Source organism: Armigeres subalbatus, chromosome 2 (genome assembly GCF_024139115.2).
Source record: "Armigeres subalbatus isolate Guangzhou_Male chromosome 2, GZ_Asu_2, whole genome shotgun sequence".
NCBI classification, from domain to species: Eukaryota; Metazoa; Arthropoda; class Insecta; order Diptera; family Culicidae; genus Armigeres; species Armigeres subalbatus.
In genome coordinates this window covers 431,130,404-431,155,717 of record NC_085140.1, presented here as the reverse complement: position 1 = coordinate 431,155,717, position 25,314 = coordinate 431,130,404, and the positions used below count along the sequence as shown (strand labels likewise).

At 38.7% G+C, this 25,314-nt stretch overlaps 1 protein-coding gene and 1 non-coding gene across 6 annotated transcripts in view; both read left to right on the top strand.

Moving 5' to 3' along the window:
* Nucleotides 1–10,836: 10,836 nt before the first annotated feature.
* The window catches only part of LOC134213568 (forkhead box protein L2-like), a 55,853-nt gene continuing 41,375 nt past the window's right edge, over nucleotides 10,837–25,314 (top strand). For 3 of the 5 annotated variants that reach the window (XM_062692728.1, XM_062692727.1, XM_062692724.1), the window contains exon 1: nucleotides 10,849–11,626. In XM_062692728.1, the coding sequence (XP_062548712.1) occupies nucleotide 11,626 (1 nt within the window). In that variant the 5' untranslated portion in view covers nucleotides 10,849–11,625. Of the gene's footprint in view, nucleotides 11,627–25,314 lie in introns of all 5 variants that reach the window. The other 2 variants (XM_062692729.1, XM_062692725.1) reach the window with 2 other exon arrangements.
* Trnam-cau (transfer RNA methionine (anticodon CAU)) lies at nucleotides 14,597–14,668 on the top strand. Its single transcript has one exon. It is a non-coding gene; the product is annotated as a tRNA-Met (tRNA).

The following is a 25,314-nucleotide window of genomic DNA, read 5'->3' as shown; positions in this document are numbered from 1 at the left end:
TACCAAAGCTGTGGCACCACCAACGAGCTGGGAACCGGCTTCATAGTGCTGGGTAAGATGCGCCAACGCGTGATTGGGTGGCAGCCAATCAACGCAAGGATGTGCAAGCTGAGGATTAAAGGCCGTTTCTTCAACTATAGCATCATCAACGTGCACTGCCCACACGAAGGGAGACCCGACGACGAGAAAGAAGCGTTCTACGCACAGCTGGAGCAGACATACGATGGATGCCCACTGCGGGACGTTAAAATCGTCATCGGTGACATGAACGCACAGGTAGGAAGGGAATGTATAGACCGGTCATCGGACCGGATAGTCTGCACACCGTATCGAATGACAACGGCCAACGATGCATAAACTTCGCAGCCTCCCGCGGAATGGTAGTCCGAAGCACCTTCTTTCCCCGCAAAAATATCCACAAGGCCACATGGAGATCGCCTAACCAAGAAACGGAAAACCAAATCGACCACGTTCTAATCGACGGTAAATTCTTCTCCGACATCACGAACGTCCGCACTTACCGCAGTGCGAATATTGAATCCGACCACTACCTCGTTGCAGTATGCTTGCGCTCAAAACTCTCGACGGTGTACAACACGCGTCGAAGTCGGACGCCGCGGCTTAACATTGGGCGGCTACAAGACGGTAGACTAGCCCAAGAATACGCGCAGCAGCTGGAAGTGGCACTTCCAACGGAAGAGCAGCTAGGCGCAGCGTCTCTTGAAGATGGCTGGAGAGATATTCGATCCGCCATTGGTAGCACCGCAACCGCTGCACTTGGCACGGTGCCCTCGGATCAGAGAAACGACTGGTATGACGGCGAATGTGAGCAGTTAGTGGAAGAGAAGAATGCAGCATGGGCGAGATTGCTGCAACACCGCACGAGGGCGAACGAAGCACGATATAAACAGGCGCGGAACAGACAAAACTCGATTTTCCGGAGGAAAAAGCGCCTGCAGGAAGATCGAGACCGTGAAGAAACGGAGCAACTGTACCGCGCTAATAACACACGAAAGTTCTATGAGAAGTTAAACCGTTCACGTAAGGGCCACGTGCCACAGCCTGATATGTGTAAGGACATAAACGGGAACCTTCTTACGAAAGAGCGTGAGGTGATCCAAAGGTGGCGGCAGCACTACGAAGAACACCTGAATGGCGATGTGGCAGACGAAGATGGCGGTATGGTGATGGACCTGGGAGAACGCGCGCAGGACAGAATTCTACCGGCTCCGGATCTCCAGGAAATCCAGGAGGAGATTGGCCGGCTGAAGAACAACAAAGCCCCTGGGGTTGACCAACTACCAGGAGAGCTATTTAAACACGGTGGTGAGGCACTGGCTAGAGCGCTGCACTGGGTCATTACCAAGATTTGGGAGGAGGAAGTTTTGCCGCAGGAGTGGATGGAAGGTGTCGTGTCCCATCTACAAAAAGGGCGATAAGCTGGATTGTAGCAACTACCGCGCAATCACATTGCTGAAAGCCGCCTACAAGGTACTCTCCCAAATTTTATGCCGTCGACTAGCACCAACTGCAAGGGAGTTCGTGGGGCAGTACCAGGCGGGTTTTATGGGCGAACGCTCCACCACGGACCAGGTGTTCGCCATTCGCCAAGTACTGCAGAAATGCCGCGAATACAACGTGCCCACACATCATCTATTCATCGACTTCAAAGCCGCATATGATACAATCGATCGGGACCAGCTATGGCAGCTAATGCACGAACACGGTTTTCCGGATAAACTGACACGGTTGATCAAAGCGACGATGGATCGGGTGATGTGCGTAGTTCGAGTTTCAGGGGCATTCTCGAGTCCCTTCGAAACCCGCAGAGGGTTACGGCAAGGTGATGGTCTTTCGTGTTTGCTATTCAACATCGCTTTGGAAGGTAATACGGAGAGCAGGGATTAACACGAGTGGTACAATTTTCAATAAGTCCGTCCAGCTATTTGGTTTCGCTGACGACATAGATATTATGGCACGTAACTTTGAGAAGATGGAGGAAGCCTACATCAGACTGAAGAGGGAAGCTAAGCGGATCGGACTAGTCATCAACACGTCGAAGACGAAGTACATGATAGGAAGAGGTTCAAGAGAAGACAATGTGAGCCACCCACCGCGAGTTTGCATCGGTGGTGACGAAATCGAGGTGGTAGAAGAATTTGTGTACTTGGGCTCACTGGTGACTGCCGAAAATGACACCAGCAGAGAAATTCGGAGACGCATAGTGGCTGGAAATCGTACGTACTTTGGACTCCGTAAGACGCTCCGATCGAATAGAGTTCGCCGCCGTACCAAACTGACAATCTACAAAATCGTGGAGGACCAACGCGCACTTGGAGTTTTCGAAAGGAAAGTGCTGCGTACCATCTATGGTGGGGTGCAGATGGCGGACGGTACGTGGAGGAGGCGAATGAACCACGAATTGCATCAGCTGTTGGGAGAACCATCCATCGTTCACACCGCGAAAATCGGACGACTGCGATGGGCCGGGCACGTAGCCAGAATGTCGGACAGTAGCCCGGTGAAAATGGTTCTCGACAACGATCCGACGGGCACAAGAAGGCGAGGTGCGCAGCGGGCAAGGTGGATCGATCAGGTGGAAGATGACTTGCGGACCCTCCGTAGACTGCGTGGTTGGCGACGTGTAGCCATGGACCGAGCCGAATGGAGAAGACTCTTATATACCGCACAGGCCACTTCGGCCTTAGTCTGAATAAATAAATAAATGTCACACTTTACTTAGAATCCCTTTTATCCCATAAAATTCGTTGAATTTATCGTGATAATGCAATAGTGAATTGGCATTTACACACATCTTTTATTAGGATTTCCTTTCCAAACACAGAACGCAAACTAAGTTGGGGCGCTTTTCGTGATCGATGTTGTTCCATGAGATTTATAATTCGACAGGTGGGTGGCGCGACGCCATGTTATTGCAGCCAACATCTCAATGACAGATTTATGGTTATATTTGTGTTGTTTACCATTATCCCATTTTGGTTGCAAAACAAAAACATAGTGCGAGATATGGATGACACCTACGACAGACCTACGTGGGCTAGACACATTACCCGAATGTCGAAGAACATTAATTTATTTGGAAGATTTCGTATTGCTACTGGCATTTCAAAAATAGTTGATTTAATTACTATTGAAAAGGTAAGCACTATATATTTATATTTTGCAGCTAACATGTATGTATGTTTTTTCATATAATTTTAAAATAGGGCGTATTCAAAATTTTACCGATGAAAGATTTTAAAACACCCGTATCCTTTTCCTGGTGATCTAAGCTTTCTTTTCGCGAGAAAACCACAGAGGTTCATGAAAGTGCGATCATATTCGCGTCTGGGGGCACCGTGTATCGTTCTGCTCCATTCTTTCCTGCGCCTCAGTAATTACTTATTACAGACATAACACATTGAACACTCACTCATCAAATTCGTCGTCATAAAAATACTAACGACATCTTTTGGGTTTCCTAAGTTGCCTAATCGCGAACCATGTGGCGGTAGTGAGCAAACGTCAAACTGGGACGAATCTGATGCGAAATTTCACAAGCGTACTGAGGATCGTGGGTTCGAGTCTCATCGAAGGAAAAGTGGTTACCTCCAATACATTTTTCAAATCAATATCTCCCACAAAATGTACTTATTCACATATGAGTTTTCAGAACATTGTAAATTAATGTCCAAGTCGGGTGGTTTAATCCCCGGAATACAGACAATTAACTTTGATTGAAATGGTTTTAGATGTTTTAGAAATCCCAAAATTATATATTTTTGAGCTTTTGGAATTGAATTTCCAAGCGAGTCTTTCGATTCTCGAAAGGTTTATAGTAATTAAAGGATCATATCTGAGTTCCGAAAACAGTTTCTTCAATTCTGTATTAACAAATTTCCAATATTCTGAAATTTCTACAATTTGAGAATAGTTTTTCTAAAATAACTTTCGAAGGGATTCGTACAATAGGTTGAATTTAAGGTTTTACTTTCAAATAGTATCCGAAATTAAAATTCTAGGAATTCCAGAATAAATCCTGTTCTTTTTATCCTCATCGTTAGTCGAATTTTAATGATAATTGTTTTTATTGAAATTTAATATAATATCGATCAATAACATAATTTGTTTCACAATAATATCGCCCTTAATCTTTTTAAGCAGCTTTAAACAAATTCCAAACCCGTCGCAAGCGGCACGCACGAAGGACTACGGCTTTAAATTTAGCCAAACTAGACACTTCATGCTTTTTTTTGCGACTGCAATTCACAAATGGTGAAATGGGAGGCCATTCAGCAGTTTTGGACCAAATTCAGTGTATGAGAAGCCGTTTTGTCCTTTTGAAACACGAAATCGTCTTTTCCGTACATTTACTCTAAGTGATTGCACATAACTTCATCACCACGAAAAAGTGTACGTGAGAATATAGGGTAAGACGGTATAATATGCCCCCCATAGGCAAAACCTATAAATAACTCACTTTCCAACGGAGCTTTACAGTCGGACGCTTTACAGTCGAAGTTCCATAAAAAAAACAATACTTTTGGGAAAATACATAAAGCTCTTTTAGTGGAATGTATTCAACCGTCTAAGACGAATTAAGTACTCTCCATTTAATTTCACCAAATAATTTTCGATATCTTTGCAGATACGTATTTCGACCACAACTGTGTGGTCGTCTTCAGTGTCTCGAACGTCGTAAGTCGAGTAAAGTACAAGATACTGAAGACGACCACACAGTTGTGGTCGAAATACGTATCTGCAAAGATATCGAAAATTATTTGGTGAATTAAATGGAGAGTACTTAATTCGTCTTGGACGGTTGTACAATATTTTTGTGAAAATCGGTGAATTAAAATATATTTCCAATAGATTTTTTGCTTGAATGCCAACAATCAAGATTTTTATTATTTACTTAAATCTAGTACATTTAGATTTCCTGAGCTCACAAAAATCTTTACAACATCCTTATAAAAAATCCTACAAACGCTTTCAAAATACTCATCAATAGGATCAAACAAACAAATAATTTTCAGAAATATTCAAAAAATGACGAGATTTTTTTTTCTTTCTTCCCTTACACACTCTCATTCTATCATGTCATACTTGTTCGCACCCTAGTAAACGGGTTTCAATCTGTTGATTTTCAATTATCTTTCGATTAACTGCTCCCTCATATTTTGAGTAGAACTGGTCAATAAAGCCGATAAACAAATCATTAAAATTTATTCTATCAAAATAAAACTTCATAAAATTCAGTGTCCAGTAAATTCCTGGTTATTTCCCGGTTTTCCTGGGAAAAAAATCCCGGTTCTCCCGGTTCAGTAGCCACCCTCTGTCTTATATAATTTTGTTATCAAATTATTTAGCTATTTTCGACTCTGGTAGTATTGTACAAAATATAACAGAGCACGAGAGGGGAATTTGCCAACAGACAAGACTATGGTGGCAGCCAGGTGGTAGGAGCACTTCGAAGATTTGTTATATGGTGAAAATGAAGGTATAATTAGGAGCAGGATGGACATAGTCGGCGACGGTCAAGCTTTGGAAACACCATCGCTGGACGAGGTAAAGAAGGATCTAAACGAGCTGAAAAAAGTAAAACTGCTGGGAAGGACGAGATCCCGGTCGAGCTTCTCAAACACGGAAGTGAGCAGCTGCATCAATCAATCCACCACATTATCCAGAAAATATGGGAGGATGTAGAACTGCCTGCCGGCTGGTTGGATGGCCTCATATGCTCAATCTATAAGAAAGGGCACAGACTAAAGTGTGCCAATTACAAAGAGATCACCCTTCTGAACTCGGCGTACAAAATCCTGTCGCGTATCCTGTTTAACAGGCTGAGACCGCTTGAGGAGTCCTTCGTCGGCGAATACCAGGCAGGTTTTCGTGAGGGCTGATCAACGACGGATCAGATGTTTAGCCTGCGGATGATCCTTGATAAATTCCGGGAGTACAACTTGCAGACTCACCATCTGTTCATTGATTTCAAAGCAGCGTACGATTCAGTGAAAAGAAATGAGCTGTGACAGATAATGTCCGAACATGGTTTTCCGGCGAAACTGATTAGACTGATACGTGTAACGCTGGATGGCTCGAAATCAAGTATTCGGATTGCAGACGAAGTGTCAACCTCGTTTGTGACCTTAGATGGATTGAAGCAGGGTGATACACTTTTGAATTTATTGTTCTACATTGCGTGGCGTGCAGAGGTACGGCACTATCATCACACGGTCGCATATGCTCCTGGGCAGTCTTCAAGGTGCAACATGTGTGAGATGTTCACGTAAGTTTGTGCACCCAATCAAACATTGCTTGCTGTGTTCGAACTTGAACATAGCAATCTGAACACGAGCCTGAACTCCGATACACCCAGGCGCAATGTACAATATTCAAACATCGAGTTCAAACTTGAACACGAGAATGCTTCGCTTGGGTAAATGATCGGGTTGCTAGGGAAACTATTGTTGATTCTTCACATTTCCCAGCCTTGTTATTCGTATTTCGAATAAGAGGATTTAACCAAACTTCAATGAAGGTATGATTGAAAATTGAAACATGTTGTGCACATTTTTTGCACTAGCATAATGAAGCGTTCATAGAGGTGAGGTCTTGATTCAGGCCTTCCATTCACGACGTCTTAGGTTCGAATCTGCTCTGAGCGGAGCTTTTGTTCTTTTTCGAGGTTCTGAAAGCAGTTCTTCTTGAGATTTCGGGATGCTGCAACCACCAAAAAACTAATTAGTTCATATTTCTAAAATTTTGGGATAAGATTTTTCTGACACGTTTATAAGGGGATAATTTATTCTTACTTCGCGGATACACTTACTTCGCGGTGGTACTTGATAAACATACCGAGAATCTGAAGCGAAGTTCTGGATTGCATAGAGATTTCTTTATTCCAGGGAGAGAGGGGTTTCGAACTTTTTGAAGAAGCTTATGAATAACGGGGCTTTAATTCTAGTTTTGTTGTTTTAGATTGTAATAACTGAAGATTTTATCTTTTATGAGAGCCATGTAGTTTATAGGACTTTTATGTTTAAGGATTTGTGGGCTCATTTCTGATCTGGAGCCCATCGTTTGTAAATTTTCTTTGTATTGTATAATGTCATCGGCGTATTATTTATACATATATAGCAATATGAGACAGACCTCCTACTATCTTTTTAATTTCTATCAATTAGAATTTTTAGTTTACAACCAGTTCTTCATCCTCCCCCACTAAAAGTGTCTCTTTGAACTTTTTGGAATCAACATCTATATTTTATTCACAACTAGTCCAACAAACTTCGTTTTGCCTAAAATTGATTTATTCTCTTATTAGTTCTTAAGTTATGCAGAAATTTCTATTTCATTTGAATAGGATCTCCAATTTCCAAAGAAGGGAGGGGTCTCGAACCATCTTGAGAACCTTCCCTGGCCCCAAAAACCTCTGCATACAAATTTTCACGCCGATCCGTTCAGTAGTTTCGGAGTATATAAGGTTCAGATAGACAGAAATTCATTTTTTTGTATATAGATATGCAAATGCTAACAAAATGCATATGTAACGGATATATAATAGTTAAGAGCTACATTTTAGACAGACAAACAGAGACTTGTGTATTTTACCTCGTTTAGAACATAAACGCACGGATACTTTAACTAATCATTACATTGGAGGTTGCCGGTTGTCTTACCGGGCAAATGCACATAATATTCAGTTGTTATGAACATTATGAATAATATCTGAAGATTTTATGCAAAATGTTGAATAAAAAAATGGTTGTGATATTGAGATATCGGACCAAGCGCAAACTGTGGGTAGGCGGTAAAGTATCTTATTCAGCTATTCCACCACCCGACAAGGGCTGAAAAGTGCCTTTTATAAAACTGAAACTATTCAGGCGCCATTTCTAAAAAAATCAAAGACAAGGATTCAAACATTAGTGCCCTGAGTGAACGCCAAACAAGTTACCACTAAGCCATCACCGCTACTCAAGAAGAGAAACCACTTGACCAATATGAACAGATGAACAGCATGCTGTGTGGAAACTGATGTTTAAACTTCCATGTTCAAACCCGTGTGTTTGAACTTGGGCGCACACTCGTGTTCAAACTGGGTGCGATTTTGGTTGGGTTTATGATGAACTCGGTTTGGATCTAGTATGCATGTTTGAGTGCAAACTTGCACACGGGAAAACTGCACTTGTTTAAACGCGGTTCATGTTTTCGTGAAGACTGCTCCTGGGCTCTGCGGACGACATTGAACTCATTGGAATCGATCGCAGAGCAGTAGTGGAGGCTTTAGTCCCACTGAAGAGGGAGACGGCGAGGGTAGGCTCAACCCTTAACTCCACCAAGACAAAGTACATGGTGGCAGGTAGACATAGAGGAAGACCTAGTGGTGTTGGTGCTGAGGTAGTGCTTGATGGGATGTGTTTGAAGTTGTTGAAGAATTTGTTTATCTTGGAACGCTTGTGACATGTGACAATGACGTTTCCCGTGAAGTGAAAAGACGAGTTGCTGCTGGGAATAGGGCCTTTTACGGATTACGTAACCAGCATAGGTCCCGCAACATGTAGACGGAAACAAAATTTGCTCTATACAAAACTCTGATTCTACCAGTGTCCCTTTATGGACATGAAGCATGGACGTTAAAAGAGGAGAAACGGAGAGCTTTCGGGGTTTTCGAGCGAAATGTGCTGCGTACAATACTCGGAAGGAAACTAGAAAATGGTGTGTGGCGTAGACGGCAGATACGGCAGACTTCAGTGTACTGGTCGCTTAGTGCGAATGTCAGAAGAAAGATTAGCGAAAACAAAATTCAACAGAGAATCAGATAGAGGCCGGCGACTTCGTGGAAGGCCAAGAACACGTTTAAACGTTTGGGGAAACTGGAGGAACATCCTCCAAGACCGACGATTATGGAGCTCTATAATACGCCAGGCACAGGTGTATCGACGCTGTAGGCAACCAGAACAGAACCAACCAGAACAGAAGAATTACAGAGGACGCATGCTCGAGTGTTAAGATAGCTGGGTTCGAGTTCCAGTTTAGAAAACCAGTGACAATTTTCGAGTAGGGGGATGGTAATGCCAACAAAGAAAAATAATCGATTGAGTTAATAAAACGAGTTGGAAAGGTTGATTGGAAAATTGAATAAACGGACAGTTCTGATACATTTTAAATGGATGACAAGTGAAAAGGAGGTCTATCTATATTCTTGTCATTATTTATGTTTGAAGCATATCATAGGGTAAAGGATATATTTTGGACCACCTTTACAGGGGCTCTTATTTTGGACCACCAAGAGGAGTTTGCACTCAGTGGTCCAAAATATGAGCCTTCGAACTGGTGGTCCAAAATACCTCCCTTACCCTATATTGTACAGCGCATAAAAATCGACTCCTTCGCTTATTTTCAGTCTCAACAAAAAATAAGCGCCAGATAGTCGGCAAAAAAGCATACCTCCAGAAAAAAAGCTACTTTGATATTTTAAAAATTTGGCCGCTGGCTGGAGATTTCTGTGAAAATAAATTCCTGACTAACCGCTCCGTTAGTAATATTAAATTACGTTCGATGAATGTTTTTAACAATTCAGAAAAAGTTAGTTCGTAGAATTGGAAAATTGGAACAGAATGTGGGACATATTTTGAAAATGATTCTGAAGTTGCCTCTCTGGTATAGTACCAATGAACGTCATAGGATTTCTATAGTATTGAGACATAGCAACAAATGCCCAATTAAATTCTATGAAGTTTTTTTAATGTCTTTTTTAACGAGATTTTCGGCGATGACGAGAGGCGACGATAATATTCAGTAGGCCGCTTATACGATGAGTTTTTGCAGTTAAAGTTGACCTTAGGGCGCTTAACTTCAGGGCGATCGGAAGCGATTGGCTCAGGATCGAGTGCAGTGAAGAAGGATACTTCATTCGGCGTACACTCAGCATGGAGGAGCTGTAGCTCATCAAGTATGTAACTAATAGTTACTAACTATAGCTGGATATTTATCTAAATTGTTTTAATTTTTGGAACGTTTTTATATTTTAAGTCTCTTCCCCTATTTGTCTTTGGAACCACATGAATTGACCGTCCATTCTTTTTCCGCACGGAGTTTTCCATGATCATCTTCTGAATGTTTATGTTTATTTAAGTCAGTCTAATGAAGGGCAATGGAGACACATGGTAGCTCATCCAAAGCTACTGATTCTCGGATTATAAGCATTTTTTAATCATATTCGAAAACAAAATATTGAATTGTAATTTGTGCTATATTTTATTTTGTGGGTTTTAAAAATGAAAAAGCAGAGTTTTAAACCATGCTAGATAATCGATTCATAAAATTTTCGAATTACAGTTAAACATTTAAATTCTACATTAAATTAACTTTTCACAGTGAATTGCATATAAACTCTTTTAAAAATCCTCATAGTTTGATGGAATAAAAATAAACGAAGTTTATTTAAGAGAACCCTAAAGCATATGATGAGCTACGTATCGCTACATCATTGGGCGAAATATTATTGGTTGGCGGGCACTTGCATCGCACTGCACTATTATAGAAGATAATAATCTCCGCAATTGAATGCTCTCGTTGGGGTTGTGTCATTGATGCGCGCGCATATCACATTGGCGGAAAATCTCTATTGCCTGTGTAGGCATTTCCATCGTCCGGTCAAACGCTATGGAACAAAATGGAATACGTGTAGCGATCGTTCCTCTTTCCTCGCAGCTATAGATTGCAATGAACGCGCGCGCAACCCCACGTCGTCGTCGTCATCGTCACCGTAGTTGCCGCGGCTCGTTGTTGGTGTGAGAGGAGGATCGCGCTCATCGTCGCTGCCTTTTGGTTGGTCGTCCTCCTCGGACGGAACGGAGCGCGATATTCATTCGCGGAGTAAAAGCGAAAAAGTAAACTCCTCGCCGCGTTAGTGCGCCAGCAATTTTCGTTTAGTAAACACATGCCCCGGTTGGGCTCGAGAGTTTTGCTTTCGGTGGTTGGTTTTGGCCGATTTGAAACACAATAAGCGTGAAGAAACAAATAAGCAAGCATCAGTCGGTAGTGGAAAGCTGGTCCTGTTGGCTGAGTGGAGCTGAGCAACGATACGGTTCGCATCTTGGACGGGGTGTAGCCAAAGTACTGGCTGCAAACATTAAACATCTCGAGTTGTTGTAAACCTTCTCCACGGCGGGACGAAAGGTTCCTCTCCTGGGGATTTCGTAAATATTGAACCACTTGGATGATAATATTTACTAGGCTCCGATATTTACTACTTGCAACCAGCAAAACACATATTCAGGTGGATTATCAAAGGCGTGGAGGTGTTTGGAAAATATTGCCGCAGAAGAAAAACATTTTCCTTAATAGTTCTGATAGTTGTTACGGTGTGCACGGGAGTAGCGTGAATGTTTTGGAAAAAAGTTTATTAACAAACTCAGCGCAATAATAAAGTGAAGGGAAGTTATTATCGTAATCAAAGGAATAGTGTTTAGATAACAGTGTGTTTGTGACATAAGAAATAGTTAGCAAAATCGGAAGTGAAGCTACTATTGACAGTGACCAATAACGAGGATTATTATTTAGGACGGCCTGTTCTAGAAAATTTCAAAAATTCTCATCGGAAGTGAAATTGACTACAGTAAGTAACTTTTTATCTGTTTTTTTTTACCATGGAAGCATAATAATTTCATGAATAATATAAACGTATTTAATTACATCGTTGAATGTGATTAAATTTGATCAAATCAATCAAACTAAATTACTATTCTAAAAGTAACTTAAGGTTGTAAAAAAACGTATCTCATTGAAATTCAATTAATTTTATTTTGTAGTCCGGGATATAAAAGCTCTTCATGTGATGTGATTCTTCTTAGAATCACTCATTTTTAATTGGAACTGCTATACTGCCGCTAGCCGCAAGTCGAGCACATCTGTATATGGGGCTCCATATACAGATGTGCTCGACTTGCGGTTAGCGGCAGTATAGTGATACGAGAAACTCCAGGTATCTACGTAGAACTTGCTTTTTGCCTTTCTCGTGCATTCTTTTAGTTTACATAGGTAAAGGTTACATCTTTGCCTAAAACAACTTTTTATGAGAGGCCAGAAGGCCCATAGTGTTACATAAAGGTGTGCGCCGTCATACCGCCTCAATTCGAAAATCATCATCGGCGTTTTTTCATCATTTTGTTTGGTGTCACTCCGAAGGCAATATTATCCGGCGGCAAAAATCTTATTAATTTCCCAGATTTATGTTTCTGTTTTTTTGTTTTGGGATATAGTTATAAGCTTCAATGAAAAATTGTTTCGAATCTTAATTCTCCCGAAGTTCGACTGAAAATTCTTACGTACTTCCAAGGGTTCATTTTAAATTTTCATTAAGATTCTAATAATCAAAATCAAACAGAAAATTCTGTTGAAAATTCACGGGAATTTCCATGGAATTTCTAAGTATTTATTTTTAAGTTTTCACAGGAATTAAGGATTTTTTTAGAGCTATCAAAAATATCAAGAATTTGCTTTTCTATAAAGACTAGCCTGCCAACATTTATTTAATTATCTTATATAACTGAGGAATTATTCAATTTTATTTTTGCAATCATGCAATTTTGCAAAATTATTGAATCTAGTTAGAAAAATAAAGTAACAACGGCAGAACGAAAAGCATGTTCAGGATTCAAAATAGTTCAACAACTTGCTATTTACTTTGGTCTTGCTATATGTTCGATTTTTGCAAGTTTTAATATTTTAAATTACAGCGAATGTTGCTGGTGCATAGAATTGTAGTAGCTAGGAAATCGTCAAATCTTGAACAGCTAAAATTCTTGCCTATCGTTCAACATACATAAGAAATGCACTGCACAGTGCACATGCGTCCAGCAATAGGCGAAGAAACTAGTCGATCAACCTTTAGCGAATTTCCCTATTATCTGAAGTTGTAGTAATACGGTTTGGACTTTATACACTACTACGATAAATTTTGGCATATTTTGAACAACACAGCGGCGCATCGATGCAGATATGTCGACAGCGGCGTAGTGCCAAAAACTATCGCGGATAACTAACATTTTATTTATTTGTTTCCATATATTATACGTATGTAATTAAAAGACGAAAAGTTGCCCAAATTTGATATAAGGCTATGTCCATTTAGAATCCGGAATAATAAAATCATCTGTATCTCGGTAACGGATTGACGTACAAATAAGGTTAATACATCAAAACAAGGGTAATTCACTGTACTTTAAGGAAAAATTATTGATACAAATAATTTCTTCTTGTTTCTAGTAAAAATTCGCACCTTCTTCTTTATTCCTCTCATCAAAAGTTGCACACCTCCGGAGTCAACTTCCTTGGCACATTTGTTCCACATTTTGGTCATCTGAGTCGCGTCCCGAGCTGTTTTTCCACTTTTTCCACTTTTCTTAAGCTTCCGCTTCATTACTGCCCAAAATGTCTCGATGGGCCGGAGCTGTGGGCAGTTGCGTGGATTTATGTTTTTATCGATAAAATCTTCGTTATTATCGCGGTACCACTGGATGACTTCCCAGCTGTAGTGGCAACTCGCCAAATCTGGCCAAAACTTCACGGGACTTTTATGGGCTTTATGGAAGGTCGACCGCGGTTTTTGAGACATTCCTCCTTGTACAGCTTCGAGTCCATCGTCTTATTCGTCACTAACACTTAGGTCTTTGCCCCACAGTTGCATATCCCTTGCCAAAATCATCCTTTTTTTTGCAAGTTTGTCCAAAAAGCAAACTTAAACTTCGCAGGAACTACTCCTCGTGCCGTCACCATGTAGAATTTTTGGCTAGGAAGCTGTCCGAAATCCATTTTGACGTAGGTTTCATCGTCGATGACAGGATTATCAACGTGGGTGTGCAGATTTTTTTCTCTCCTTTCGGCTTCCATCTGGAATAATTTTTGACACGATGCACGAAACTTCGTAAAATTTATACCACAGCAAATGGGCGCCTAGGTAGACAAACCGCTGTAAAAGAATTCTTGCAGCGGTCACTTTCCGTGCCGCTGCAATACAATAAATGATTCCGGATTCTAAATGGACATAGCTTTAGGGAAACTGTTCCGTTTTTCATTTCACTAAACATATATTCAGCTCATCGCGAAACAAGCAAACGGCGCCAATTTCGTCACTTCTTTTTGTTAACATACGTGCTCACTGCTGAAAAAATCACAAAAATAAGAAACAAATCAAATTTCTTTTCATCGCTTTGTTTTTCGTGGGATGAATATCGGTGCTTTGAGATGAAGTCCAGGAGCAGTAACCCTACATTCTAGAAAATATCTCCTAAGGGGCGATTCAAATATGACGTCCACTATTTTTTTTTTAGATTTTTGGGCCCCCCTTCTGACACGCTTTTATAATAACGTCCACAATCGCATATTTGTCCCATATGGATAGGAAATCCAGCAACGCCGATATGCTATCATAGGCAGTATACAATACGTACTGTCACAAAATCTTAGACCCCCTCCCCTCCTAAAACTTGTGACGTCATTTTTGAACGACTCCTAATCGTAGGAAGGGATGAAAATAGCGCACAGAGTCAAGCTACTCAGAGATACCCTATTATAAGTCTTAATCATAAGCAGAGTGGCGCAGTGGAAGCGTGCTGGGCCCATAACCCAGAGGTCCGTAGATCGAAACTACGCTCTGCTAGGTATGATTTTTTTTATCAAGTGAAACTTTTTTTATGCCTTTCTTGTACAAATAAGTTGTACCGAAAAGCTATCATTTCACACAAACGAACTTTTATATGTTATATATCAATCGACTCAGCTCGACGAATTGAGCAAATGTCTGTCTGTCCGTGTGTATGTATCTGATTGTAAAACATTAGCATAATTTTTCACATAGTAATCCTTAACCGTTTTTCTCATAGTTAGTTACATTCGACGCGAAAAAAGCGTCATTGATCTCTTTTGAATTCCAAAACAAATAGCGCATTCAAAAAAAAAAATCTGAATTAGTTTTTTATTCATACATTGAATTTGTACTCTGTTGAGCCATGACGAAAACCATTACCCTAGTGTTTGAATAACATACACAAGTCAACCCTGCACGGAGCAGTTCACAAATTACATAATGGAAAAATAGCCCCCTCGTAACACTTTTCGTGTAAATGATTTATTGATTTCGTATGAACCGTAACGCTTGAGCTGACTCCATCCCTCCCTTACGTAATTTGTGAACAGTTTCTATGATTTGCTATAAAGCTTTTGTAAAAGCCATAAAGTTAGCAGTTGTTTTGTAGAATTAAAATCAGTGTAAAAAATCACGTTGATCTATCTATCTATATCTATATCTATATCTATTCTATATACATACATAAAAATGAATTTCTGTCTGTCTGAACCTTATAGACTCCTTAAGATGGTTCTTGAGATGGTTCGAGACCCTTCCCTCTTTTGGAATACCCATACAAATGAAACAGAAATTTCTGCATAATTATAGAACTAAGCAGAGCATAAATCAACTTTAGACGAAACGAAGTTCGTCGGATCTGCTAGTAAAGTAATAAAAAATAAGGGTTGAAAAAATGCTGGTTCGAAATGAATGCTCAATGAAAGCGATATAAGGTACACCAAATGCGGGGTAAATTGAAACGGAACCTGTAATTCAGATCAGAAATGATCGAAAACCCTGATTACTTTTTTCAACAAACTACTCCCCTAAACACACCTTCTGACTGCCATTTCCTGAAGATTGCACCTACTTAAGCTTTTGTTTGTGCTTTGAAACCAGGCCACTTTGAAAGGCTGCCATTTTTTTAGTTTTCAACCGATTTTCCTAATTTTTCGTAGTTTGGTAAAACTCGCCGAGATCTGTCCCATAAGTGCAAAATTGCTCGAAAAATCTTGCAAATAGGCGCTACAGTGTACTTTTATCAAACAACTTACGTTGTCTGTGCTCTGTGGTCATATTGACCCTAAATTGAAATCGTAATAACTTGTTTGTTGTTTGACCAATTTCGGTTTTTTGTTTCGAAAGATAATTGAATCATCTTTCAGGACCCCGAGTAATACACATATCTCTTACCAGTTTATGTGACATATGTACAACCAAAACAAGTCATATATAAGTTGCTGTGACCTAATCGGACTGAATTGTGTCACTAGGGACGTTACCTAAGCTTGATCATAGGTGGGCGGGTACTTAACGGGGAGGAGTTTTTGTAAATAAGGGTACAAAACAGTGATTTTTCATGCATATTTTTTCGTCATCCTTGAAATCTCTGGAGTTAATGCCTTTGAATCTACACTTGTAACCAGAAATTAGACAGAAAGAAGAAAACTTGAGTCTACTACACACTAAAATACATCAGATCTCACATGGAGCAATATACTCAAATATAAATTTGTAGTCTTGGACCGCTTTGTAGTCCTGAACAATTTTGCCGAATACAGCTTGGATGGACGTAGGCACACTAGCGCAGCCTAATTGTAAAATTCCTAATTATTTTTTTCCACCACAAGACAGCCCATTCCCACCAGATGAACTTTGCTAAATACATATTTTTTACAAATGTCAAATTAATGTGATTGGACTGTTTAAAATGTAGTAAATTCCATGTATCGGAATATCATGAGTTAAAGTGAATATCGTGAGTTAAGTTCTAAAATTATGATTTCATATATACCACCACCTAGCGGCCAAGAACCAAATTAATACTCTCTCCTCATCTTCTACGCGACAAACGGTGTTTCTTTGGAACGCGTTTATACTATCAATGATCTGAGGTTGACAATAGACAATAAATTGCGCTTCAATGACCATGTAGGGGAAGAGGCCCCAAAACGCCCTGAAACCCCCGATATAAAACGCCTTTTGTGGTTTCCCTCGTATTTACCGTCATTAAGATGTCCGTAACAAAACTAGATCTAAAATTATGTAGGATAGGCGAAGAAAGTTTCAAAATAGTGCATGGGAAGGTCGGAGAAACCGAAAATTTCCACATTTTGAAGAAACATCTAACATTTTGGCGAGGCAAAACGCCCTAGTGGCAATAACCTACAAAGTACTTGCGTCTCCACGGACTATCCATACTAGAATGCTGATTCGCCGACGCGTGGTACTTTGTTCCCTAGGAGCTCCCAGCTAAAAGGCGTTTTGCCTCATGAGTTTTCCGGCAACAGAATATCACCACTTTTTTGAAATGTGAATATTAAAAATATGATTGAGATTTTTGACAATTTTTGAATGGCATCAACTAGCTATCTTGTTTAACTGATGCATAATGTAAAAATACCCATGAACAGCGTTATAAATAAGACAATAGAGCAGTGTTTGCTTAGCTAGGGCATATTGCCCCCCCCCCCCCCTTCCCCTAACCAGGATTACAACGAAAAACAAAACAAAAACAGTTATAGCAATTTCAATTTGGTGTCAATATGAGTACAGAGTACAGACAACTTATGTTTTTTTTTTTTTGAGCACAGACAGAAGGTGAGGGCATTCCCTGGCATTGTTTAGTTTTCGTCCTTTGCAAAATCAAAAAGAACTTTTTGGCGTGTCTCAAAACATTGTTTTGAAGAGTTTTCATGAAATTTTCAGGGTAGGTAATCATTCAATGCAATGTTTATTTTTTATTTAAAAAATTATCATCAATCTGAAATGTGACTGTTATGTGATCATAAGTGGGATTTGATTTCCAAATTTCTTGTACCAAGCCAACTATTTTATATATTTATCTTCAAGAGACAATTTTAAGCTAATTTCTGAAGGCAAATCAAAATTGTCAAAAATTGAAATGGGACTCTTATGCAAATCTTGGCAGTATAGTCACCACAATAATCTCATGCATCTTCAAACTGAGTTTTTTGTTTATATTTTGTTTTTAATACGATAGATTTAGCTTTAGTCTGTATATAGCGCAGTGTTTCAGCTTGCCCGATATGCGGGGCAAGTTGAAACGATGCAAACCAAAAATTAATTCCCGTAAACAAAATATTTATTTTTTTTAAGAAAATTATTTTGAGCTTTTTAGTGGAATGTCTTCACTTGTCATAAGACGAGTTTGTACAATCCCATTGAATTCCACCACTTAATTGTATCTTGACAGATACGTATTTCGACCTCAACAGTAAGGCCGTCTTCAGTGTCTCGTACTTGACTCGACTTCAGTCGAGTTGAGTCGAGTCAAGTACGAGACACTGAAGACGGCCTTACTGTTGAGGTCGAAATACGTATCTGTCAAGATACAATTAAGTGGTGGAATTCAATGGGATTGTATTAACTCGTCTTATGACAAGTGAAAATATTTATGTAAAAGTTTGGTGAGGTTGCTTATTTCTTATGTGTAATCTTTGGTCCGAACTAGCAAACAACGCAAACGGATTCAAAACTTATCGAAGGATGTTTTTTTACAGTACTTCAAAGTTAAACTTTGAAAAAACCGGTCAGTCTTCACGAAAACATGAACCGCGTTTAAACAAGTGCAGTTTTCCCGTGTGCAAGTTTGCACTCAAACATGCATACTAGATCCAAACCGAGTTCATCATAAACCCAACCAAAATCGCACCCAGTTTGAACACGAGTGTGCGCCCAAGTTCAAACACACGGGTTTGAACATGGAAGTTTAAACATCAGTTTCCACACAGCATGCTGTTCATCTGTTCATATTGGTTAAGTGGTTTAACTTCTTGAGTAGACGTGATGGCTTAGTGGTAACTTGTTTGGCGTTCACTAAGTGCACTAATATTTGAATCCTTGTCTTTGATTTTTTAGAAATGGCGCCTGAATAGTTTCAGTTTTATAAAGGCACTTTTCAGCCCTTGTCGGGTGGTGGAATAGCTGAATAAGATACTTTACCGCCTACCCACAGTTTGCGCTTGGTCCGATATCTCAATATCACAACCATTTTTTATTCAACATTTTGCATATAATCTTCAGATATTATTCATAATGTTCATAACAACTGAATATTATGTGCATTTGCCCGGTAAGACAACCGGCAACCTCCAATGTAATGATTAGTTAAAGTATCCGTGCGTTTATGTTCTAAACGAGGTAAAATACACAAGTCTCTGTTTGTCTGTCTAAAATGTAGCTCTTAACTATTATATATCCGTTACATATGCATTTTGTTGGCATTTGCATATCTATATACAAAAAAATGAATTTCTGTCTATCTGAACCTTATATACCTGAAACTACTGAACGGATCGGCGTGAAAATTTGTATGCAGAGGTTTTTGGGGCCAGGAAGGTTCTCAAGATGGTTCGAGACCCTCCCTTCTTTGGAAATTGGAGATCCTATTCAAATGAAATAGAAATTTCTGCATAACTTAAGAACTAATAAGAGAATAAATCAATTTTAGGCAAAACGAAGTTTGTTGGACTAGTTGTGAATAAAATATAGATGTTGATTCCAAAAAGTTCAAAGAGACACTTTTAGTGGGGGAGGATGAAGAACTGGTTGTAAACTAAAAATTCTAATTGATAGAAATTTAAAAAGATAGTAGGGGGCCTGTCTCATATTGCTATATATATATATATAAATAATACGCCGATGACATTATACAATACAAAGAAAATTTACAAACGATGGGCTCCAGATCAGAAATGAGCCCACAAATCCTTAAACATAAAAGTCCTATAAACTACATGGCTCTCATAAAAGATAAAATCTTCAGTTATTACAATCTAAAACAACAAAACTAGAATTAAAGCCCCGTTATTCATAAGGTTCTTCAAAAAGGTCGAAACCCCTCTCTCCCTGGAATAAAGAAATCTCTATGCAATCCAGAACTTCGCTTCAGATTCCCGGTATGTTTATCAAGTACCACCGCGAAGTAAGTAGAATAAATTATCCCCTTATAAACGTGTCAGAAAAGTCTCATCCCAAAATTTTAGAAATATGAACTAATCAGTTTTTTTTGGTGGTTGCAGAATCCCGAAATCTCAAGAAGAACTGCTTTCAGAACCTCGAAAAAAGAACAAAAAGCTCCGCTCAGAGCAGATTCGAACCTAAGACGTCGTGAATGGAAGGCCTGAATCAAGACCTCACCTCTATAAACGCTTCATTATGCTAGTGCAAAAAATGTGCACAACATGTTTCAATTTTTCAATCATACCTTCATTGAAGTTTGGTTAAATCCTCTTATTCGAAATACGAATAACAAGGCTGGGAAATGTGAAGAATCAACAATAGTTTCCCTAGCAACCCGATCATTTACCCAAGCGAAGCATTCTCGTGTTCAAGTTTGAACTCGATGTTTGAATATTGTACATTGCGCCTGGGTGTATCGGAGTTCAGGCTCGTGTTCAGATTGCTATGTTCAAGTTCGAACACAGCAAGCAATGTTTGATTGGGTGCACAAACTTACGTGAACATCTCACACATGTTGCACCTTGAAGACTGAACCCGGTAAAACTTGCCCGGTGTACCTTACTGAAGGTTTTATGTGTTACAAAAGAAGAAACGAATTTTTAAGGCTGAAACTTTCGAAAAGTGTTATGAAACACCATGCTACGCGATTCGTCGTAAAACCAGTGGCGGACTAATCAATCAATAATTTATCAAACATCTCGAAATATCAACGAAATCAACGAGCTCAAATTTCTTGTTTAAGAATCGATTAAAAAGTTACAACGAGTGACTATTTTAGACCCCCTCGCTCTCTTTGTAACACTTTTTTGAGTTTTGACGAATAGCATATTCAATTGGGGCAATAAAATATCCATAGGATTGTATAAGCATAGACTTCAAACGTGAGTTTTATTCTCAAAAACATTTTGCTATAGAAAATAAAATTTTATGTAAACATCAAACTATATACAAATCATGAACTTCTCATTTATGTAATTTGATTAATTTTTACTTGAAACCAAATTCGCGCTAAATCGGCGAGTGGTTTTATTCGTCTTGTAGATCCGAAAAATCCGCGTAGTCGTAACAACACTGATCTTGATTTACTACCTGAGACCAAGGTGTTTTACTGCCTGAGACAAAGATGTCATTCGATTTTTTATTGGAAATTTTGACTGACTAAGAACTTAATGTTATCATCCAAACATTTTATCTTAATGAGTGTTTATAAAAATGCAATGGTTTCAATATTTAGTGTCATGCCTACAATATTCAGAAATTGAAATTTGGCCATTGAGATATGTATATCCCTTAGGTTTCTATACTGTTGAATCGATTATTCCTATAAGAAATATGTATTTTTCAGAGTTGACCAATACCGGTACACTCACTTTACTTGAGAAAACTATTTTAAGCATATCTTTATTATATATTTTAACTTGTTTTTTATTAACAAAATTCCGTATTCAAATTTAATATTACAAAAAAAAAATCATAGGAACTCGGACTTTCCCAAAATATGTGACATTTTCTATCCCAAATTTCCTAGATTATGTACCTAATTTTGATATATTGTAAACATAATTAGCTAACAATTACCAATAAAATACATATGATCTGCTGCCTTTCTTCAGTTATATTTTTTGTCATAGCAAATTTTTACAAGAGACACACACATAAAATACCGATATGTAAAAGCGTGGACTCCGATAATTTGAACGATCGCTAATTTCTTTAGTTGGAGATTCACTATTCAGGGAAAAACCTAATTAAAAAAATCAGCCCAACCTCAAAATGTGATTTCAAAACTCCGTTCACATTTCATTTTAGTTTTTAATTTGATTGATTGTAATGGGTAGTGCAAGAAGTTTTCCTTCGTTCAATTGAAAAAGTAAAGAACAATAACGCTTGTCAAAACGCCACAATTAGCGAACGGCATTCGCTAGTTAAGATGTGGTCATGGCCCAATTGACCAATGATCAATGTAGGTCATAGATATAAACGGAGTTCGTTTTTAATTTGAGTAGCTCTATGAGCGGGGTGGGGAGCTGAAGGTAAAACGGACAGGGTGGGTAAAACGGACAGGGGTCCCGTTTGAGCTAAATCGTTTCAAATTTGGCACTTTATTAAGTGGATCGTATTACTTGTTTCAAATTATGAGTACGACATGTTTTCCTACATTCAAATAATGAAAACTATTTTGTTTTTTATGATTTAATGTAAACTATGGCTGTAATGCCATGGTGATGTAATTTTTTATGTGCAGTATTTAAGCTTTTAAAACAGATATCAGCAATGCTAATCCGCATAATCCTCGAGGATCTCAAACTTAGTCTATTCAAAGACGGGTGTACGGGTTGAATTGATAATTTATCTAAATTCGATTTCTTGAGCATGTTTTAAGAAATTGGATCATGGTGGAAGAAAACGGACATGTTCTGGTGTGGGTAATATGGACCATATGAAGTACATTCCATTTTTCCATCGACATTTTATTTTGAAAAGCTTTGAAAAGCTAAACAATACAGCTCCAAAAACGTAAAGCATTTATTAGGAAATTGGAATTTTCTAGTTTTGTTCAGACCAATGACATTTTTAAGTGATTTTTAATATTATTTCCATTTCAAGAGCCACATTTTATAGGTGCGTAGCCTATGCATACAATTCATCAACTAAATTCATAGTTTTAAGCTTCTTTTCTTAACTTCTTTTCGTTTTACCCAAACACCATGTCCATTACACCCGCATACTTTTAAACCGGGATTTTTCATCCTGATTTTCATTGTCATAAACATCACAAAATCTGATTATTTTCCTTTGAATTAACTTCAAGCCATCGTAGGGCTTCGCATTAATGTTCACGTAAGTTTTAGGTCCCCAATATTACACGCTTTCCATGTGGAAATGACGGTGTCGATATTACCCCCAGCCTCTCTATATAAATTATTCTCTCCATCCCACGTGCTAAATGTTTGTATGATGTGCTGATGTGCAAATCCTCTTATAGGAGGCTTGGTAACTTATAGTATAATAGACCAATGGATTTAGTCAAAAAGTCGGGTAAACAATAAACTCGTTGTGAAAATATTATAAGACTGAGTAGCCGTTCAATAGATACATATTTAAATAATTTATTTTATCCTGTTTATATGCTTGTCAGTATGCTTTTTAACCATTAATATGACAAGTAAACTTAGAAAAAGCAAAAACAAAAGCGTTCCAGGTGTTATTTTGCGTGCTGACAACAATTGTAACAAATAAGCGACTGTATGTAATTGGAACAAATTATAAATTCGTTTAATTTGCATTTGACCTCGAGACCATTTTAAAATTACGTCCGAAGTTAAAGGGGAAGGGTCAAGAGCGACAGTACATGTATTAGGTATTGACAAAAGGAAAGAGGATGTTAAAAAATCTAAAAACAACATCAAACCTCATCAATCACGGCATTTACTAATCCTGAACTGAATAACTCTTCGTAAGATTTGTCAAACTTAATAATTTTTAAAAAACACAAGCTTTTTTTCTTTGTTAATGTGATGTTTTATATTATGATAAGTTCATCATATGACAGCACAAGCTATGAATACGCAAAATTGTGTATTCTGAATTATAAGAAAACATTGTTTAATTTATTGTAATTTCAATAATAAGTCATTAACTTATTATGGAGACATTTGATCCCGCATTATTTACCATTAAAAAATTAAAAATATATTTAAGTTTGTTCGCGAGTAAATTTTTTTCTCGTTTGTGTGGGATCATTAACAGCGGTTTATGATCGAGTGTTTGCAAAGCTAAATTGTATATTTCCAAAAGTTTCTATGGAACTGGTCCGAAATAACGATTTTTCTACATGGTGAAAATATGAAAAGGGAAGTGATCACCTTGTTTTCTCTGTACGTATGATGTATATATCTTTTGTGGTATTTTTATTTGAAACTTGGGTGCAGTGTATAAATAATCAGCATTGCCATAGAGCTACATAGAATACTCAATAAGTCAATTGAACAAATACATTAAACGCAACAGCAATAAATTTCCCACAAGGCAGTTACTTATCTTCGCAGAGTCTCCTCTATTTGTCCTTGTATTGCGTCGATTCAAAGAAAAATTTTCCCCATGCCCGAGGCAAAAAATGCGCAGCACAGTGCCCCGTGCTGATCAACTTGATCCCGCTGATGATAGCTGATAACCTATTTATTATCATCCATCTGAATGCTCTTGGTAAATTGGCGGCCGGGATTGTACGAGATGATAAGGTAATCAATCCTTTCAATCGTTCTATAACTGCTAACTGCACATTCAGACGGGTTCTCTTGCGGAGAACGGGGAAAAATGAACCACTCCTGCCTACGATTGGAAACATGATACTATTTTCACATGCACTCTAACATGACTCCCGCTCGCGGCCGTTGACAACGCAGTTAATGATCCGCACGTGGCAGCGCAGCATACCTGCTGCCATCCTTCATCTCGGTTGAGATTGCCATAGAAACGCTTATATAGACCAATTCGAAGAAAAAGGATACGGATGAATACGAATGATTTGACGTGGATTGCCTATCGGCATCAGGTAATCTAAATTACGGGTATAGGAAGATGTGGTGAGGTTGACTTGGAAAATAATTAGCTTGTTTTCATGGGGAAACATTGCCATTTTCAAAATTATGAATCCTTACTTCCATGCACTTGTGCTTACTGGACGAATTTACCTTACTCACATTTTCAAATAGAACAGCTGTGTTGGAAACACTGTGAAAGAAAAAAATGAGCGTGCCTAACATTTGAACTGCTTTTCACTCTCCATCACTATTATTACAGGAAAATTATCTCAACGCAGTACATTCACGGTTGCCGAGAGAATTTTTTCCATTCATTTCTTTCTTGCTCTTTGATAAGACATTCGAAATAATAGCAGATTACAAAAAAGGTTGGATCAGGGTAACATACATCTTGGACATATTATTTTTTGTCTAAATTTTGTTTTTTGCGTATAACGGTTGGTCCTGAAACATGGGCGCCGCCCTGGATCTTCAATTGAATTTTTCAAATTTTATCAATTTAAACACAAACTGAACAAACCGCCAGCTACCCTAGGTGAAATTCGTTTTATAATAATTTACGAGATTATGGAGCACGACTGGGAGAAACATATCGCTATCAAATGCATTTGGTTTAAATTAAGAGTCATGCATGACGGGCTCAGAAATGTGATGAGTGAAATACGGATAGGGCATACATGTCTGTGCTCGGGTCAACCAAAAGGTCGGAACCCGGTTATCAGTGGTACATAGTCATACATGCACGAGCGTTTTGTGGTTTCCCAAATGGGCAAAAAACTCCAACAGATAACTTGTTATTGCAGAATGATGCTTTGGACATAATCTACCCGACATGAATTAATTAATATTTGATTACCGAAAAAATACAAAACAACCGGACCGAGTGTTTTGAAAACATCAAAATTGGTCGCATGCAGAGGCGTCAATTCG